Genomic DNA, 21,599 nt, shown 5'->3' with positions numbered 1-21,599 from the left:
CCAATGATTGTTTATAAGTGATATATTATAGCCGATTGCTTCCAGTACCTCCTAAGATGTTCTCTTTTGTCCGCTGAATTGATCACTTGCAGACGTAAAGGGCCGTTTGTGTAGACTTAGCTGTGGTAGCTCAGAAAAGAATGGCTCTGGTTGAGAAAAAGAAAATACAAACCCATCCCAACCTTGCAGCTGTGACCGTGCAAAATGCTGGAAACCAGAAGCAAAGAAAAGATTACTGCCAAATTCTGGAACACTCCACCAAAACTCTCAGAAAAAGTGAGTCTTTCTTAATGAGAGACTGCAGACTAGAGAGTTGCGTGGGGACAGAAATCCCACCCATCCCCGCCCGTCCCCACCAGGATCCTCTCCGTCCCCACCTGTCCCCACCAGGATCCTCTCCGTCCCCACCCGGCACCCGTCAGGATCCTCTCAGTCCCCACCCATTCCCGCAAGGAATTACCTCCATCCCCGTCCGTCCCCATAAAATGCAGCAATTATTTCTGACAGGATCATCAATTCCACAGTTTCTTTTGTGTTTGCGCTGCTGTTTTCCTTGTGGAATCTCTTTGGTGGAACCCTTTTTTTGTTTTCTGGTTGTCCATTATATTATATTATATGGACGAACCCTGCTTCCTAAGCCTTCCATCCCCATGGGAGTCCTGTTGGCTAGAGGGGGGTCCCCGTGGGCCAGAGGGGGGTCCCCGTGGGAGTCCCGTGGGTTAGGGGGGGATTCCCGCAGGAACCCCGCGATCCCCGTTCCCGTGCAGACCTCTAGTCCCCGCCAGGATCCTCTCCATCCCCACCCATCCCCGCAAGGAATTACCTCCATCCCCGCCCGTCCCCATAAAAAGCAGCAATTACTTCTGACAGGATCATCAATTCCACAGTTTCTTTTGTGTTTGTGCTGCTGTTTTCCTTGTGGAATCTCTTTGGTGGAACCCTTTTTTTTGTTTTCTGTTCAGGTAATTAACTTATAAACCCCCTCTTTTACTAAGGCTGACGTGTCCATTATATTATATGGACGAACCCTGCTTCCAAAGCCTTCCATCCCCATGGGAGTCCCGTTGGCTAGAGGGGGTTCCCCGTGGGAGTCCCGTGGGCCAGAGGGGGGTCCCCGTGGGAGTCCTGTGGGTTAGGGGGGATTCCTGCGGGACTCCCGCGAGATTCCCGCAATCCCCGTTCCCGTGCAGACCTCTACTGCAGACTGGAAAAAAAAAACAAGCCACAGAAATTAAGCATGCAAGCACAGGCAGTAGAGTAAGAGTGGGCCTACCAATATTTTCCTCAACACAGCATCAGCAACTTGAAAGCTTGGGACAGGTATGTTTGGCCTCTCCCACCCAACAAGTGTTCCACTGACCCTGCTTAAAAGACACCAGTACACAGAACCCTAAAGTTATTACATCTTTCGAGATTGTTGCAGATGTCTGGGTCTCGCCGCGTCTAGGTAGGTAGAACTGACGTTTCAGCCGTCATGCTGTGCTATATAGTGGGTCTTCAAACCTGATTGGCTAGGGCTTGTGGTGACTGAGGCAGGCATTGGTCACAAATTTGAATTTTGTCAGGAAAGTTCATTGGTCACAGAAGGCACAGTGATGGGCTCCCCTTTTCCCCAGTAGTAGCCATCATATTCATGGAGTTTCTCAATTCCACCCTACCGGAGATTGTCAAGTTCAAACCTACACTATAGATCCGCTATGTAGATGATAAGCTCAATATCTGGCCCCATAGACAGAAAAACCTCTGTGAATTTCTAAACCATCTGAATTATGGACCCACTATATATATATATATATATATATATATACCGTATTTTTTGCTCCATAAGATGCACTTTTTCCACTAGACCACTAGAGGGGGGACACTGGCACGGAGGGGGGACAGGGTACATAGCCTAGTAAGGAGTTGGGGGGGGGGGGTTAGGTGTAGAGCCTGGCAGGGAGAATTTGGTTCAGAATGTTTTTATCTTGTTTTCCTCCTCTAAATCTAGGGTGCGTCTTATGGAGTGAAAAATACGGTAGATACAAACTGCAGACCTCACCCTGAAGAAAGCTGCAGCATGATGGCTGAAACATCACTTCTACCTATCCAGACAAAGCAAGACCCAGACAACTGCAACAAACATGACGCCAGCTGCGGAAGCCTAAGAGAACAATGTAATACCTCTCTAGCTGTCTGTTGTACTAGGTACAAAATAGAATGTTCTGCAGTCCAGAGACTGTGAAACATATCAGAATCTATATATATATATAAAATCGGAGGTATGTATGTGTGTATGTGCCGCAATCACGCAAAAACGGCTTGACCGATTTGAACGAAACTTGGTATGCAGATCCCTCACTACCTGGGGTGATATGTTCTGGGGGTCTCGCGGCCCACCTGCACACGTGGGCGGAGCTACAAACAGAAAATCAGATTTCACCCATTCATGTCAATGGAAAATATGTAAAAAGCTGCCATTCTCACAGTAATTGAAAAACGGCTTGACCGATTTGAACGAAACTTGGTATGCAGATCCCTCACTACCTGGGGTGATATGTTCTGGGGGTCTCGCGGCCCACAACTCTATGTTGCTTGCTCAAGGGTGGGTTCACCCAAGAATTTATATGTTCTTGCTCCAGGAGGTGAAACTAAAATTGTTGTTTATAATCACGTTTTGCGTTAGTTGTATTGTATTCATTTTGTCAAATATTTCACATTATAATTTGAATATTGTACTTTTTATTAAGCTGTAAAAAAATAATTTCATTCACCACTATAAAGTATCTTTATTTGAATCCATTTACAGTGTTATTGCTATAATTAAATACCCGTGCAACGTCGGGGCATCAGCTAGTATTACATAATATACAAGCATGTAGGAAAGAGGAAACTCTTCAGTGAGAAGACATTCCAGCCTGTCAAGATCATGTCTTCCCAAAGGACAGAAACAGAAAGCAATGAGAAGAATGGGCCAGCCCAGTAGCAGTGTTGCACATTGCTTAGAGAAACTTCTTAGTTCACTCTCTAGGAAAGCTGCAGCTATAGATGCTGTGGAGATAGGGTTCTCCATACCTGCAGGATTAGTAGTCATGGAATAGAGGGGGATATAGAAAGATGGATAGGCAAATGGCTGGAGAACAGAAAACAGAGAGTGGGCATCAATGGGAAGTTCTCCGACTGGGAGAAAGTGACTAGCGGTGTACCCCAGGGCTCGGTACTTGGGCTGATCTTATTTAATATTTATATCAATGACCTGGAAGAAGGAACATCCAGTGAGATCATCAAGTTTGCAGACGACACAAAGCTATGCCGGGCGATCAGATCGCAGGAGGATAGCGAGGAACTCCAGAGCGACTTGTGTCAGTTAGAGAAACGGGCAGAGAAATGGCAGATGAAGTTTAATATGGAGAAATGCAAAGTAATGCATTTAGGCCGGAAAAAATAAGGAATACAAGTATAGAATGTCAGGTGCAACTCTGGGTAAGAGCAAACAAGAAAAGGACCTGGGTGTACTGATAGATAGGACCCTGAAACCGTCAGCACAATGTACGGCGGCGGCAAAGAAAGCAAATAGAATGTTGGGCATGATAAAGAAGGGAATCACGAGTAGATCGGAGAGGGTCATAATGCCGCTTTAAAGAGCAATAGTCAGACCCCACTTGGAATACTGTGTCCAACTTTGGTCTCCCAACCTAAAGAAGGATATAAAACTGCTGGAGAGGGTGCAGAGTCGAGCAACGAAGCTAGTAAAAGGTATGGAGAACTTGGAATACGAGGAACGACTTAAGAGACTGGGATTGTTCTCCCTTGAGAAAAGGAGACTGCGAGGGGATATGTTCGAGACCTTCAAAATACTGAAAGGAATCGACAAAATAGAGCAGAAAAAATTATTTACATTGTCCAATTTGACACGGACAAGAGGACACGGAATGATGCTAAGGGGGGACAAGTTCAGGACAAATGTCAGGAAGTTCTGCTTCACACAGAGAGTGGTTGACACCTGGAATGCTCTCCCAGAGGAGGCTATTGCGGAATCGACCGTCCTAGGTTTCAAAAGCAAACTAGAGGCCCATTTCCTTATGAGAGGCATAGAAGGGTATGACTAAAAATTACACCAGGTGTACACCTGGCGGGGCCTCCGCGTGTGCGGATCGCCAGACTTGACGGACCAAGGGTGTGATCCGGAGATGGCGCTTTCTTATGTTCTTATGGTCATGCCTCAAGGTTGACATCTGGTGGTCAGAAACAAGATTGCGGGGTTCCAGAGGGAGCCTTGCTGGCTGATATTCAGCAGACTTAGCCAGTTGGGATCGGCTCCCAGCCGGCTGTCTGCTGATATTCAGTGGGAGAGAGCCGGCTATTTCCCACTGAATATCTGGTTCGTCAGATAGTTATGTCGAGCAACGTAGCCAGTCGCCGCCGATATTCATCAGCTGGCCAGCTAAGGCTAGCGGCTAGATAGACTCACCTAAAAAATCAGGTCTTCCTTTCACCGTTTTGCCTTAGCCTGCCAGCTGATGAATATTGGCTTAGCAAGCTAAGTCTGAAGTGGCAATCTTTGCCCTGGAAATTCAACACCGGTGGGCCAGATACGGCCCCGGCGTTGAATACCTGGGATTGCCGCGGGCTGTAGCCGGGCTGCCTCCCGCGGTCTAAATATCAGGGATTGTGATGCATGGAGTGTTTCTGCTGCATCCAAACTAGGAACCTCATTTCCTAATGTGTGTTAACCAAAGTCAGGAGGGAAGAAGTAACCTAATAGAGCAGCAGGATGAGAACCAGCGGAACCCGGTTCAAATCGCAGTGCCGCTCCTCTCAGTTTTGGGCAAGTCACTTTAACCCTCCACTGCCTCAAGGCACCCATAAGAACATAAGAATCGCCGCTGCTGGGTCAGACCCGTGGTCCATCGTGCCCAGCAGTCCGCTCACGCGGCGGCCCTTAGGTCAAAGACCAGCGCCCTAACTGAGACTAGCCTTACCTGCGTATGTTCTGGTTCAGTAGAAACTTGTCTAACTTTGTCTTGTGAGCCCTCTGGGGACAGAAATATACCTAATAGATTTGAATGTACAGTGGTGCCTCACACAACGAACTTAATTGGTTCCAGGAGCAAGTTTGTTATGCGAAAAGTTCGTTATGTGAAACGCGTTTTCCCATAACAATACATGTTAAAAAAAATTATTCGTTCTGCAGCATAAAATATGCTAAGATGACATAAAAAAAGATAAATTTGTCAAAATGGTGAAAATGGTGGTCTTGCTGAGGCCAAACTCTTTGACGAGGTCACACTGTTTTACCCCACATTCACTCCTTCTAATTATTTCCCGTTTCATTTCAACAGAAATCACCTTCCTGCTTTTTTTAGAAGCCATGATCTATAAAAAATATTGAGTTTATCTTAAAAGGACGACTGTATACAGTGAGAGAGGGCAGAGTCTCAGCGGCAAAAACTGGGACTTAACTTTTCTTTTTTTTTTTTTTTTTCTAGCATCGGGGAAGCGGCGAGAGTAGCTCCGCCCCCCCAACGCATCAGCAGTAGGCGCCGGGCCACTCCATAAAAGGAGGCGAGCCGACGGTCCGCCACTGCACAGGGAGCCAGGCGAAGGGCTGTGAGAGAGGGCAGTTAAGCGCAGTGACTAACGACTGCCTGCAGTGCCTGCGCGGAAGGATGCAATACATCGGCAGCTCGGGCGACTTCGTTGTGTGAAACAAAGTTCGTTGTATGAATCAAGACATGAAGTTCGTTGTGTGCAGCGTTCGCTGTGCGAGGCGTTCGTTATGCGAGGCACCACTGTACACTTCTTTGATAGCTTTTGAGCTTACAGGCTATATATATAAAAAAATCAAATAAAAATAAATATCCCTAAGTCTCTTTTCCAGTTGTAGTAATTCCTTTTTATCATCCCCCTCAACAGTAATATCTGCATAAGAACAGCATGAAAAACCTAACTCTAATCCTCCTACACATGGATGTTAAAGAGGCCTGGGGATAATAGCGATCTCTGGGGCACCTTACGTGACAATACATTTCCTCCGACTCAAATTCCCCCGAGCACTGAACCTCTGCGTCCATAATAATAAACCTCCAGCGTTCATCTCTCTTCTGTTTCACCTTGCTCAATATTTACTTCTCAGGTCAGTAAACCTTCACAAATCACCTCAACAAAAGCCTGTATCATCTTTTAATCAGCTTTGGTCCAAGCTTTCGTGCGTGGCCTAGCAGAAATGGAATTAGTGCACGCCACAGATGCTAATTCAGTGCTGTGAGTTAAGGCATCCTGAGCAACGCAAGCCCCGTTCTTCCCAGCAGGGCTTTTTTTTTAACAAAGTAGGTACTGAACTCACATTAAAATGCATTAATTGGTTAAAGCACATTAGTAAATGAGACCGTAGGTATGTATCTCTTTTTTTTTTTTTAATGCCAAGATCATGCCTTGCTCTGGTTCAACTTGTACCCTGTGCGAAAACTGAAATTGGTTCCCTCTCCTCCCCCATCAGTGGTTTCAACTGTGGCACATACCACCTCCTTCAGTGATGGCAATGGCTCTCTTTTTTTTTACCCAGAATTCCCTACCCTCTGCTCCACATTAAATTGCCCAGCCCCTTTCTTCAACCTGGTGACAGAAAGAGAGGGTACCCAATGCAGTGGCATAACGAGGGTGAGTGGTGTCCGGGGCGGTAGCGCCCCCCTCCCCGCCCTCTTCTCCACCCCTCCCTGCCACGCGCATGCCTCCTTCCCTTCCCCCGTACCACTTTAATTTTTGCAGCGCGAACAGCATCCTGAACCTGATGCCCGCGTCGTGTCGGATCTCCCTCCGACGTCGCATCCTAGGCGCGGGGACCCGGAAGTGACGTCAGAGAGAGCCGGCACCAACAGGCGCAACAGGTTCGTGACTCTGCTCACGCCGGGAAAATTAAAGAGGTACGAGGGGAGGGAAGGGGCACGAGGCAGGGGGGGGGGCGGGTTCGGGAAGGAGAGGAGGACGGGTTCCGGCGCCCGGGGCGGACCCCCCCCCTCCCTTACTATGACACTGCCTGCATGGTGCACCCTTCATGTAGGGTACCCCATTTGGGCCGCAGAGGTCGCACCCAACCCAAAGCCTGGCCCTGAAGAAGACATAAAAAGATTTCAATTGAGAAACACGAAGGTACATGTCCGTCTCCGAAGTTCTTACCCATCTCCGTCGAGGAACACCTGGGTATTACTCCAGAGAGGTAGGACCATCCCAATAGTGCACCGATTGCAGCTAAAAACAAGAGAAAAGAGAAACTTATGCTTGTCCAATCTTCTGGAATTCATTACCAGGTCACATTAGACACATTGAGAGGTTTTACCATTTCTAGAAAGCAGGTCCAGACCTTTCTATTTACACAGGCCTACGGTTAAACATTTATTTGGCTCATTTGTTTGATCCAACGAAAAGCAATTGAGCCTCTCGTGATGCAGACACATTTTTATGTTTTCTTAATTGTATGTATGTCAGTCACAATATATTATGTGTGTTAACTGTGAGCCACCCAGAATTGTAATAGTTGTTGCGGGATAGAATTAAAAAAGAAAAAAAATAACCGTAGCTCAGCCCTAGCAGTGGAGAAGCAGACAATATTCACTCCAGTCAGCGTTCCTACATAAACTCGGGAAACACTCGCAGAATCCAAAACAGCCAATCGCTCTGTTTGCCGGAATTTTCCACCACTAGCCCCATCTGCTCCAGAGCGGCAACGCAGCGCTGGGTTTGATTTGGAAGCAAGTTTAGGTATTTCTGGCCTAAAAAAGCAACCAATCCACAAAAGCAAAGAGCGTACAGTCCTAACCACACCTACTCTTAACAACTCTAGAAATGACAATTGATCGACTCTTTACAACTCTCTACAAATGATCTACTCTTTACAACGCTAGAAATGACTATTATTCTTCCATTGTAACCCCCATTCTTTATATCTTTTGTAATCCGCCTTGAACCGCAAGGTAATGGCGGAATAGAAATCTCTAATGTAATGTAAGCGTAGCAGGTGCTCAAGAGGACAAGTCCCAAAGCTGTTTACTCAGGTACCTCTTTCATTTCTGCGTGTTGAGAGATGGGAGCCAGAACAGGAACAACAGTTTATTTGTAATTCTTTTGTTCTCATTTATTGCAATCTTACAGCCGAGTGGGCACCACACCCCTAGGCCGCACGGTTGACTGCTACCGCCCCCTCACATCTCCTGCCTTTCTTATTTATTTATTCATTCTTTCATTTTTATAGCCTGTCCTCCCTAGAAGCCCAGAACGGATTACAAGGATACATACGCAAAGTTTTCAGGAACAGAGATACGCACATTACAGAGTCAATAATATGATACAGGATCAAAACGCAAAGCTATAGAATCAATAACTTATAGGTTATAGAGAATGTGACTAAGAACACATGCGTTGCACAATCTAAGAAAATAAATCATACAGTCACAAATGGGTATTAACATATCTGCAGTGAACGGGTGGCATGCCAATTGCGCTCCGCCGTTTCCAGTGCTTTTACGGCTTACCGGGAGCATACCTATAAATGCTCCCACTGAGGGTGTGTAGGGGGCGTGTTAATACACTGAAAACTCCCAAACAGCAAGAGAACGGAAGTTTTCAGTGAATTGGGAGGGTTCCCCCTCTCAACCCCCCCCCCCCGCAACGGGAGTACAACCACTTACAAGTGTACTGGAGGGGGTTTCTACCCCACAACCCCCCCCTCAAAATGCTCCCGGTAAGCCGTAAAACCGCTGGAAACGGCGGCACACAATCATCCTGCGTGCAGGTGTCGGCACACCATTAATCTGCGCGCTTTGGTTTCGGATCCATTCAAGTTTCAAGTTTTATTAGTGCTTGATAAATCGCTTATTGATTATCTAAGCCAGGGGTGTCCAATGTCGGTCCTCGAGGGCCGCAATCCAGTCGGGTTTTCAGGATTTCCCCAATGAATATGCATGAGATCTATTAGCATACAATGAAAACAGTGCATGCAAAATAGACCTCATGTATATTCATTGGGGAAATCCTGAAAATCCGACTGGACTGCGGCCCTCGAGGACCGACATTGGACACCCCTGATCTAAGCGATGTACAATTCAAATAAAATAGAAAGACAAATACAATGACTTTAAATAAAAACATACTGGGTTAACATACATGAATCGTGAGGATTGGGGGGGAAAGTTACACTATGTTTGTAGAAGAAAAAATACATTAAAGGGAAAATAACTCAAGGAAGGGAAAAAAAAAAAAAAAAATTGTAGGATGTCAAGCCTAGGGACAAAAAATTCTAAGTCTGGGGGTCATTCTGAGGTCTAAGCAAGGTCTGTCAAAGTTTCAGACCAGAATCGATCCGGTTCGTGAAAAGAAGCGTCTTTACTGCTTTCCGGAAGGTCAGTAGGTTACCAATTGCCCTTATGGCAATCTCCCAAGATATTTTGGGGCACGTGAGGAAATAGATCACCCTACAGCAACTTGTGAGGAAACATTTCAAGCAACATTATTATAACTGATAAGACCAGAAGGTGCTTTATACGATGGATTATTATACAATTAACGATTTATCAAACTAAAGTTCCCTTTGCGTCAACCTTAGAATATGGGAAGGAAAAAAAAAACCCCAGTAAGCGCTTAAAGATCTTTCATTGGCATAAAAAAAAATCTCTTCATAATAAATAGCAAAAAAATATATCTCACACAACATCGCTCAAATTGTAAGCCTTTTACTGGCTATTTTTAAAACTGTCCAAATTGTGATGCAAAGAGTAGAGAACTGTTTTATAATTACCTTAGAAATCAGTGGAGATTTTTTTTTTTTTTTCTTTTATTATAGAATTACATCACTATGTACACATTCGGCTGCCAGGCCCTCCCGCTCAGATTGTCTGAAAGGTTTTCCAACCAAGTGTGCACAAGGTGACGTGTTTCTACGAGAGGAAGGATCTGTCTCTGGTGCGACTCCCACTGGAAAGACATGGAACTGAAGATTTAACTCTTCAACCCTGCTCTCCCTATCACAGCCTTGTAATTAGGCTGGTGTAATAAATCTCTCATACGCAGCCAGTGGCGTATAAGTGTGGGGCCAGAGGGAAGCAACATTGGTGGGGGTGCCGACACCCCGCCTCCTCTCCGCCCACCCCCCCCCCCCCGCCTCTACCCGTTCCTCCCCTCCACGCGCGGCCCCCCTCCTTTCCCCCACACCTCCAGCTGAAGAAGTTGTTCGCGGCGATCAACGGCGTGTTCTTCGCGACCCTGTCGGCTCTCCCGCTGACGTCACTTCCGGGTGTCACGCACTTAGACAAAACCGCCGAAGACAAAGGCGCGCGCTGACAACTGAGCGCAAGACGGAAGCGCGCGCCGAAGAAAAAGAGTGTTTTTAGGGGCTCCGACGGGGGGTTTTGTTGGGGAACCCCCCCCACTTTACTTAATACAGATCGCAGCGGTGTTGTGGGGGGTTTGGGGGGTTGTAACCTCCCTCATTATACTGGAAAGTTAACTGTTTCCCTGTTTTTTAGGGAAAAAAGTGAAGTTTTCAGTAAAATGTGGGGGGTTACAACCCCCCAAACCCCCCATAACGCCCCCACAACGCGGCGCGATCTGTATAACGTAACACACCCCCCATCGGAGCCCTTTAAAACAGTCATTTTCTTCGGCGTGCGCCTCCACATTGCGCTCAGTTGTCTGCGCGCACCTTTGTCCCGGCGTGCTTTTGACCTGACACCGCCGACAGGGTCACAAGGAGCATGTTGTTGACCGCCGCGAGAAACAACTTCAACTACAGGTACGGGGGAAGGAGCGGGGGGGGCGGGGCTCACGGCAGGTGGGAGCGGGGAGGCGGAAGCGGGGAAGGGATGCCATCGCCCCGGGCGCCTCTCACCCTCACTACACCACTGTACACGGTAGCGCGGCATTACACGAACCTAGCAGCGTTAAAGAAATAAGTAGTGGCAGCAGTAGACAGATGGAACGGAGGTGGCTTCCTTCCCGGGTCACATTTGGCTAAAGAACTCAGCTCACCCTGGAGAACTTTAAGAAGAACATGGTCACAGGAAAAGACAAAACAAGGAGAAGCAAAATTGTTCATACCCGTCACTCGGAAAGTTGACCCCCAGCAGAATGGTCTCATCCTCATCGCAGCTCCCAAGGGTGGAAACCACCATCAGATACCGGATCCGATACGTCCTCGCCGACTCTAGTCGCACGGCCTGAGGAAACCAGAGAGAGGAGGAGAGCTGAGAAGTGAACCTTCACCACCTATTGCACTCCACAATACAGAATCCAGCTGGAACCAGCCAAGCGACAGCCAAAGAAACCTGCCCTTCCATGGGGTTGGAGTCAGCAGAGGCAGCAGAATGAGGCGGGCCACCACCCTGCCAACTTTTCATTCTGCACAGCATTAGGAACTGGGGAACTTGGGAGGCAGGGACAGGGTTTGGTTTGTTCAACCCAAGCCCCCTCCCAAAAATCCAAAAAAAAGATGTTCCGCTTCTCCCGGGACTCAGTATAACGTTAAAGGAGACCTGCCCTTTCTTCCGAATGGAGCAAAGCTCCCCTGTTATAAATGAACGCCAGTGAGTGCCTGCGGTAGTGTTAAGGGGGGAGGGGAAAGGTTCTCTCTAGCCTGGGCGATTCCTTACTCGCAATTGCTCTACGTTTCCGGGAGAGCGCCCAGTGGAGACTTAGAAACCTCCTCCTGGGATTTACTTTGTTACTCTTGCCTTAATTCTTCCTGTACACTGTGTGGGCATTTGTGGGTGTACTTATAGGGCAGGGATCTCAAAGTCCCTCCTGGAGGGCCGCAATCCAGTCGGGTTTTCAGGATTTCCCCAATGAATATGCATTGAAAGCAGTGCGTGCACGTAGATCTCATGCATATTCTTTGGGGAAATCCTGAAAACCCGACTGGATTGCGGCCCTCAAGGAGGGACTTTGAGACCCCTGTTATAGGGTGTGTGGGATCAGACTGTGCTACAGGGTTGAGCCTCTTTCTCGTGCTCTGTGCCAACATTCTTGCTTCCTGCAACTACTACCAATTATTTTTATAGTGCTACCAGACGTATGCAGCACTATACAGTCACAAAAAAAAGACAGGAAAAACAGGATGTCATGGATACAGTTAAGGAGAACGTTTAATTTGCTGGCTGGGTTGGTGGGGAGTAGGGTTATGGATTGAAGGCTATATCAACAAGGTGGGTTTTCAGTCTGCTTTTAAACAAGGGAAGGGAAGCGGCTTGGTGGACAAACTTGGGTAATTTATTCCAGGCATAGGGGGGGGCAGCTAGATGAAAGGAACGGAGTCTGGAATTGGCAGTGAAGGAGAAGGGCAACGCTAAGAGCGACTTATCTGAGGAACGGGGTTCTCTGGGAGGCGTATAAGGAGAGAGAAGCAAGGAGAGAGGAGAGATATTGAGGGGCAGCAGAATGAACACCCTTGTAGGTCAGCAATAGGAGCTCGAACTGTATACGAAGGCGGATAGGGAGCCAGTGAAGTGATTTAAGGAGAGGGGCGACATGAGCGCAGCAAGGATGGTAGAAGGTGAGCCGTGCAGCAGAGTTTTGCACAGATTGCAGGAGGGAGAGGTGGCTCTGCGGGAGACCAGTTAGAAGTAGGTTGCAGTAATCTAAGCGAGAGTGTGGACAGAGAGGAAGGGGCAAATTTTGGCGATGTTGAAGAGATAGAAGCGACAGGCCTTTCTGAGGCCACTGAAGAAATCTCGCACTGGAGTTGGGCACCAACACTTAGCACAAGGCTTCTTAACCCAAGCACGTACACCAAAGTGTTGTTTCCCAGTGCGCAAATAGACCCAGCACAAAAAATGTGCACTAACATACAGCACTGTACACATGCCCCCACTGGTCTGTGCAAAACAATTATTTTTAATTGAATTTAATTCTTATATACCGCTAATACCGTGAGGTTCTAAGCGGTTTACAAAAATGATACAATTAAAGATACAATAAATAAAATAAACAAATAAAGATAGGTACTTGGAAGTTCCCTTACTGTCCCAAAGGCTCACAATCTAGCTAAAGTACCTGAGAAAACAACTTATGTAAAGATAAAAATCTAAAGATAGAGGTAGAGATAGAGATAGATATGAATATTTCAACAAGTAATGAATAAATAAGTTAAGTTAGAATTAAAAATAGTAAGCAAAATAAATAAAAAAGAGATAAAAAAATAAGTATAAAGAAAAATAAAAATAAAATATGTTCCAAAAAGCATTAGAATCTGATGTTAAATGATCATAATGATTACAAGCCAAAGAGAGAAATAATTATGTTAAGAAGAAGTAGAAAAAGGAAGGGTGGGTGGGTGGCTGGGGGGGGGGTGTTGCAGCTGTTTTCAGCTTTGTTGTCCACAGTATATTTAACTTACTCTCTTAGCTCTAATCCTCGCTGTCTCTTTGGCACACTCAACTCTCTATTCAAAGTGCCCCCACCTCCAATCCCCTCTTCACTCTCCCCCCAGATGATGGCAGAGTTCTTCTACGACAAGGTTCATTGGTCTGACCCAGTAAGGCTATTCTTATGTTCTTATAAGTTTCACCTTGAATGCTCAACCAGGTCACCTCCCCCCACCCCAACCCTCCCTTCCTGCTGTCTACTCTGCCAACCTTCCTTCAATCCCTGCCACCTTTTCCTCCTTTTCCGAAATCACCGAAGAGGAAGCTACATCTTCTCTCCTCCTCCAAATCCACTACCCGCTCCTCTGATCTAATTCCCACCCACCTACTAGCGCTCTCTCTCACACTGTCATCCCTCCTGTCACACCGTCAACCTATCACTCTCCACTGCAACTGTTCCCGATGACTTCAAACATGCCGCAGTTACACCGTTCCTCAAAGAACCCTCACTAGACCCCCACATGCCCTTCCACTATCGTCCCATCTCCCTCCTTCCCTTCTTATCTAAGCTACTAGAAAGCACAGTTACTTACCGTAACAGGTGTTATCCAGGGACAGCAGGCAGATATCTTAACGTATGGGTGACGTCACCGACGGAGCCCCGGTACGGATCTTTTTAACTAGAAAGTTCTAGTTGGCCGCACCGCGCATGCGCGAGTGCCTTCCCGCCCGACGGAGGAGTGCGTGGTCCCCAGTTAAGATAAGTCAGCTAAGAAGCCAACCCGGGGAGGAGGGTGGGACGTAAGAATATCTGCCTGCTGTCCCTGGATAACACCTGTTACGGTAAGTAACTGTGCTTTATCCCAGGACAAGCAGGCAGCATATTCTTAACGTATGGGTGACCTCCAAGCTAACAGAGAGGGAGGAGGGATGGTTGGCCATTAGGAAAATAAATTTTGTAACACAGATTGGCCGAAGAGTCCATCCCGTCTGGAGAAGGCATCCAGTCAGTAGTGAGTAGTGAACGTGTGAACTGAGGACCAAGTGGCAGCCTTGCAGATTTCCTCGATAGGTGTGGAGCGGAGGAAAGCCACAGAAGCAGCCATAGCTCTGACCCTCTGGGCCGTGACAGCACCTTCCAGTGAGAGACCGGCCCGAGCATAACAGAACGCAATGCAGGCAGCAAGCCAGTTGGAAAGCATCCGTTTAGAGACAGGACGACCTAGACGGTTAGGATCGAAGGTCAGAAAGAGCTGAGGAGACGAGCGGTGAGCCCTGGAACGATCAAGGTAGTATGCAAGGGCACGCTTACAATCCAGCGAGTGTAACGCCTGTTCCCCAGGATGGGAATGGGGCTTAGGGAAGAAAACAGGCAATACAATGGACTGGTTGAGGTGGAAGTCCGAGACCACCTTAGGCAGAAATTTAGGATGGGTACGCAGAACCACCTTGTCATGGTGAAAAACAGTGAAAGGTGGGTCGGCAACCAGTGCATGCAGCTCACTAACCCTCCTGGCAGAGGTGATGGCAATGAGGAAAAGCACCTTCCATGTAAGAAATTTGAGTGAAGTTGTGGCAAGAGGCTCAAATGGAGGTTTCATGAGGGCTGATAGAACCACATTCAGGTCCCAGACGACTGGAGGAGGCTTCAGAGGTGGTTTGACATTGAAGAGGCCTCTCATGAACCGGGAAACCAGGGGATGAGCCGTAAGAGGTTTTCCGAGGATAGGCTCATGAAATGCAGTGATGGCACTGAGGTGGACTCTGATTGAGGTCGACTTGAGGCCAGCGTCGGAGAGAGAGAGCAAATAGTCCAGTACAGTTTCCACCGCCAGTGAGGTGGGATTGTGATGATGAAGGAGACACCAAGAGGAGAACCGGGTCCACTTCTGATGGTAACATTGAAGGGTGGCCGGTTTCCTGGAAGCATCCAAAATACGACGGACAGGCTGAGACAGATTCTCTGGAGAGGTCAGCCCGAGAGAAACCAAGCTGTCAGGTGGAGCGAGGACAGATTGGGATGTAGTAGAGACTGATGCTGCTGTGTAAGTAGAGTAGGAAACACAGGAAGAGGAATGGGCTCCCTGGAGTTGAGCTGAAGCAGGAGGGAGAACCAGTGTTGGCGAGGCCACCGAGGGGCGATGAGGATCATGGTGGCTCTGTCCCTGTGGAGTTTGAAGAGCGTCCGCAACATCAGAGGTAGGGGAGGAAAGGCATAGAGGAACCGATCCGTCCAGTCGAGCAGGAATGCATCCGGGGCCAGACGATGAGGAGAGAAGAGTCTGGAACAGAACTGGGGCAGCTGATGGTTGTGAGGAGCTGCAAAGAGGTCCACCTGAGGAGTGCCCCAGAGAGCAAAAATGGAGTGGAGTGTGGGAGGATCCAGGGTCCACTCGTGAGGTTGAAGGATGTGGCTGAGATTGTCGGCCAGGGAGTTCTGTTCGCCCTGGATATAGACAGCCTTGAGGAAGAGACTGTGGGCCGTGGCCCAGGTCCAGATGCGGATGGCCTCCTGACAGAGGAGGGGAGATCCGGTGCCGCCTTGCTTGTTTATGTAGTACATGGCGACTTGGTTGTCTGTGCACAGGAGAAGAACCTGAGGGTAGAGAAGGTGCTGGAAGGCCTTGAGAGCATAGAACATGGCCCTGAGTTCGAGGAAGTTGATGTGATGTTGACGCTCCTGAGGGGTCCAGAGTCCCTGGGTGCGAAGATCTCCCAGGTGAGCACCCCATGCATAGGGGGAGGCATCTGTGGTTATGATCATGGAGTGAGAAGGTAGATGAAAGAGTAGACCCCTGGAAAGATTGGAGGAGTTCAACCATCATTGAAGAGATTGCCAAAGAGACAATGTCACAGAGATGGGATGAGAAAGAGGATCGGTGGTCTGTGACCATTGGTTGGCTAGAGTCTACTGAGGTGTCCTGAGGTGGAGTCGCACCAGAGGAAGTACATGGACCGTCGAGGCCATGTGGCCCAGGAGGATCATCATCTGCCGAGCTGGAATGGAGTGATGAAGGAGCACCTGACGGCAGTGGTGGAGCAGAGTTCGATGGCGGTCGGAGGGGATAAATGCCCTCATTAGAGTGGTGTCGAGAACTGCTCCAATGAACTGAAGTCGCTGTGTGGGAAGCAGATGCGACTTGGGGTAGTTGATCTCGAAACCCAAGAGATGGAGGAACGAGATGGTGTGATGAGTGGCTTGAAGTACAAGCGGAGACGTAGGTGCTTTCACCAGCCAATCGTCCAAGTAGGGGAACACCTGAAGGTCGTGAGACCTGAGGAAGGCCGCCACCACAATAAGGCACTTGGTGAACACTCTGGGCGATGATGCGAGGCCAAAGGGTAGCACTTTGTACTGATAGTGATGGTGCTGTATCTGGAACCGTAGGTAGCGACGTGAAGACGGATGGATTGGAATGTGAGTGTAGGCCTCCTTGAGGTCTAGGGAGCATAGCCAGTCGTGGTGGGAGAGAAGAGGGTAAAGCGTGGCTAGGGAGAGCATTCTGAACTTCTCTTTGACTAGACACTTGTTGAGGTCCCTGAGATCGAGGATGGGACAAAGGTCTCCTGTTTTTTTTTGGGGACCAGGAAGTAGCGGGAGTAGAATCCATGACCCCTTTGGTCCGGAGGTACCTCTTCGATGGCATTGAGGAGAAGGAGGGATTGGACCTACCTCAGGAGGAGGGGGGTTTGGGAGGAGTGAGAAGCAGACTCTACGGGAGGATGGTCTGGTGGAAGAGTCTGGAAGTTGAGAGAGTAGCCGAGGCGAATGAAGTTGAGGACCCACTGGTCCGAAGTGATGACCTCCCAACGGCTGAGGAAAAGCTGGACGTTCTCCGATAGGTTGAGGGAGAGGCAGCGATGGTGGGAGAATGGCTATGCTCTGGAGAAAAGAGTCAAAAGGGTTGAGACGGCTTAGATGAAGGAGGAGGTTTGGCAGGTTGAGTCTGTGGGAGAGCCTGAGTCTGATGTTGGTGGCGAGGACGGCGAGACTGTTGTTGAGGCGGATTGAGAGGTCTGGCCGAGAACCTACGCTGGTAAGAAGACTGTTGTCTGTAGGGACGAGCAGGTGGAGTCTTCTTTTTAGGTTTGATCAGAGTGTCCCACCTGGTCTCATGTGCTGAGAGTTTCTGGGTTGTTGAGTCCAGGGACTCTCCGAAGAGTTCATCGCCCAGACAAGGTGCGTTAGCCAGGCGGTCCTGGTGGTTAATGTCTAGGTCAGAGACTCTCAGCCATGCCAAACGGCGCATGGCCACCGCCATGGCAGAGGCGCGAGAGGTCAGCTCAAATGAGTCGTAGATGGAGCGAACCATAAATTTCCTGAGTTGGAGGAGGCTGGAAATTTGTTGCTGGAACAGAGGGACCTTACGTTCAGGAAGATATTTCTGTAAGGAGGAGAGCTGTTGCACCAGATGCTTCATGTAGAAGGAGAAGTGGAAGGTGTAGTTGTTGGCTCTATTGGCTAGCATGGAATTTTGGAAAAGGCGCTTACCAAATTTATCCATGGTTTTTCCCTCTCTGCCAGGAGGGGTGGAGGCATATACACTGGAACCCTGAGATTTTTTCAAAGTAGATTCCACCAGGAGGGACTCGTGGGGCAATTGAGGTTTGTCAAACCCTGGGATTGGGATAACCCAGTACAAGCTATCCAATTTACGAGGGGCTCCGGGAACAGTGAGGGGAGTCTCCCAGTTCTTATAGAAAGTTTCCCGTAAGATGTCGTGGACGGGCAACTTTAGAAATTCCTTGGGAGGTTGCTCAAAGTCTAGGGCATCGAGGAAAGCCTGAGACTTCTTAGAGTCGGACTCTAAGGGGATGGAAAGAGCTGCTGACATTTCCCTAAGGAATTTAGAGAAAGAGGATTGCTCTGGTTTGGAGGCGGGGTCGGTCATGGAGGGTTCTTCGTCGGTTGAGGAAGCGTCCTCTACGGTACCGTGAGGGGAGTCTTCCCACAAGTCTGGGTCCCTAACGTCGGGGTGTGTACGTTTGGACATCGGCGTGGAGGGCTCGGCATGGCGGGTCTTTGAGAGAGGTTTGCCTGAGCGCACCGAGGCGGTACCGGGTGAGGAAGACCGATGTCGTTCCTGGGACCGGACAGGGTCGGCAGTAGCACGGGTATGCACCGTAGGTGTTTCGGCCAAGAGCACCGGCATGGAGGTATTAGTCGGTACCGAGGGGGTCGACACCGATGGGACAGTGCGAGGCTCGGACCGGTCCTGTACCAGAAGGTGCGGTGCCAGCAACGCCGGCAACAGTTGTTGGAGTTGTTGTTGCAGCTGCTCCTGTAACTGTGTTTGGAGTATGGCTGCGATGCAGTCATCCAGGGGAGGCACCGGTACCGCTTTTTTCTTCTTCAGTACCATAGGCGCCGCTCTACGCTCCGGCGATGAGGAGGCCGATGATGAGGCACTCACCGAGATCGGAGCGGAGCGTTTGCGGGGCCGGTGCGGCGCCGGAATGGCCGGTGTCGCAACCGTGGCAGGAGGGCGCTCGAGGGAAGTGGAAGGCTTCTTAGCCGGCTTACCTGGGCCCAACGACCCCGAGGAAGGGTCCGGTGGTGTCAACGTTGTCGGTGCCGACTTTTGGGGTGCCGTCGACGTCGCGGCAGGTTCCATGGCAGATCCGGTACCAAACAAAATATTTTGCTGGATCTGCCTATTTTTCAAAGAGCGCTTTTTAAGCGTAGCACAGTGGGTGCAGGTGTCAGCCCGATGCTCTGGACCCAGGCACTGGAGGCACCAATTGTGCGGGTCTGTGAGAGAGATCGGGCGTGCACACCGCTGGCACTTCTTAAAACCCGGTTGAGGGGGCATGAAGGGAAACACGGCCTCCGCAAAATCAAAGCCGGAGGCCTGTATGGTGACAACAGGCCCCGCCGGGGCCGGCTCAAAAAAATAAAGAAAACTCGACGTTTGTTTTTTTTTTAAGGAAAAATAAAGTAATCCAAAGGGAAAAAAGGAAGAAATTCGGAAAAATACGCGAGCGGGAAGGCAAACTAATGATTTCAACGGCCGTTGAAAAACATGCGACTTCTTCGCTCCGCGGAAACGAAGAAACTGGGGGCCACGCACTCCTCCGTCGGGCGGGAAGGCACTCGCGCATGCGCGGTGCGGCCAACTAGAACTTTCTAGTTAAAAAGGTCCGTACCGGGGCTCCGTCGGTGACGTCACCCATACGTTAAGAATATGCTGCCTGCTTGTCCTGGGATAACGTGATAGTCACTGCCGTTTCCTGGACTTCCTTTCATCTCAAGCTATTCTTGACCCACTTCAATCAGGCTTTCACCCACTCCATTCCATAGAAATTGCCCTTGCTAAAGTCCCTAATGACCTGTTCCTGGCCAGATCCAATGGCCTCTACTCCATCCTCATCCTTCTCGATCTCTCTGCAGCCTTTGATGCTGTTGATCATACACTATCCTCCTTGGGATTCCAAAGTTCTGTTCTCTCCTGGTGTTCCTCCTATTTCTAAACTCACAAAAATACCTCTCTTTGCCGACCTGAGCGTTAACAAGTTCGCCAAGTAAGTCAGAGCACAGAGAGGGGCATTCTGATATTGGTCTTATTCTGACAGTTGCTATATATATTGTGTGTTTTGCATGCAGGAGTCCACTGTCCTGATGCAGCTATATAGCGAAACGCCAGCTAGCTTTACGTCGGCGGGAACGGACTAGGCAAAGACACAGCGAGAAGAATCTGAATTTTTTGAATAAGATAAGAATTCTCCCTGCCTAACAAAGCTAAGTTCTTTATATGAATCATATAAGAATTACGTTTTTCAATATTTTCTGGTAGGCAGGAGGGGGAAAGTCCGATCAGGTTCTTTCCCTGTCCAGTGCGGATGTTGAGTTAATTCACTGACAACGCACGGGGATCTGAGGCCTCTCTTCTTAAAGTACTAAACCTCTTAAAGTATTAAATTTCTTAAGCACAAAAAGATAAGTGTAATAGGTAGTAGGATACTCATCACTGTCTTTTTTCAAGATTAATACAAGAGAGGTATTTTTGTGAGTTTATAGATTAATCTCTCTGGTCCTATATATATATACATTTTTTGGTTCCTCCTATCTCTCCCATCACACTTTCAATGTATTCAACGGGGGATCCTCCCCCAATGCTATCCCACTCTCAATTGGTGTACCTCAAGGCTATGTCCTTTTCTCCACATACACCCACTCCCTCTCTACACTGATCTCCTCCCATGATCTTCAGTATCACCTCTATGCTGATTCCCAGATCTACTTCTCCACACCAGATATCTCTACAGGATTCCGGGCCCAAGTCTCAGCCTGCCCGTCCAGCACTGCTGCCTGGATGTATCACCACCGCCTTATAAAACTGAATGTGGCTAAGACTGAACTCCCTCATCTTCCCGCCTAAACCCCCTCCCCTCCATTTTCTATCTCTAAGAACAACACTCTCCTCCTCCCTGTCTCGTCAGCTCATAACCTTGGGGTCATCTTTGACACCTTCTCCACTCAGATCCAACAAACCGCTAAAGCCCGTCGCTTCTTCCTCTATGATATTACCAAAACCCGACCCCCTCCTTGCTGAACACTGTACCAAAACCCTTAACTCACTTAGATTACTGCAACTTGCTTCTCTCAGGGTCTTCCGCTCAACCACTTCTCTCCCATTCAATCTGTGCAAAATTCGGATGTACGACTTAGATTCCGCGAGAGCCGCCAAACTCACCATTACCCCTCTCCTCAAGTCACTGGCTCCCCATTGATTTCCGAATACCGTTTAAATGCCTCTTACTGATCTACAAGTGCACTCATTCTGCAGCCCCTCAACATCTCTCCACACTTCTCTCCCCCATGCTCCCACCTGTGAACTCTGTTCATCAGGCAAGTCTTCTCCTCCACTGCCTACTCCAGACTCCGTCCCTTCTATCTGGCTGCGCCGTCTGCATGGAACAAACCGAGTCTTTCCATCGGGCGCCGTCTCTAACAGTATTCAAATCCAAGCTAAAAGCTCACTTTTTTTGATGCCGCTTTCAACTCCTAACTCCCACTCACCTTAAAATGACCTATGTCCATCCTATCATTCTCCAAGTTTCTTTACAGTTTAATATACCGACCATCAACGCGTATCTGGCCGGTTTACAAAGCTAAAAGCGTAAAAGTAAATATAAAACAGGGAAAAACAAAAAATGTGAAACATAAAGAAGACTAAGACATTGACACACTTGGACTTGAGGGATTTGGGGGTGAGGAGGGTTAACAATTACATCAAGAAACTTCCCCCCCCTCCATATGTTCTGTTTGTT

The 21,599-nt window shown here is 48.6% G+C and overlaps 1 protein-coding gene across 2 annotated transcripts in view; it reads right to left on the bottom strand.

Moving 5' to 3' along the window:
- Positions 1 to 21,599, bottom strand: part of SSH3 (slingshot protein phosphatase 3) — a 105,018-nt gene that overhangs the window by 32,038 nt on the left and 51,381 nt on the right. For both annotated transcript variants that reach the window (XM_033920342.1, XM_033920344.1), the window contains exons 4-5: positions 11,068 to 11,186; positions 7,156 to 7,227 (exon numbers count right to left, since the gene is read on the bottom strand). In XM_033920342.1, the coding sequence (XP_033776233.1) occupies positions 7,156 to 7,227; positions 11,068 to 11,186 (191 nt within the window). The remainder of the gene's footprint in view (positions 1 to 7,155; positions 7,228 to 11,067; positions 11,187 to 21,599) is intronic.

The sequence above is a fragment of the Geotrypetes seraphini genome, chromosome 14, assembly GCF_902459505.1.
Source record: "Geotrypetes seraphini chromosome 14, aGeoSer1.1, whole genome shotgun sequence".
Taxonomy (NCBI): Eukaryota; Metazoa; Chordata; class Amphibia; order Gymnophiona; family Dermophiidae; genus Geotrypetes; species Geotrypetes seraphini.
This window is presented reverse-complemented; position numbering and strand designations above follow the sequence as displayed.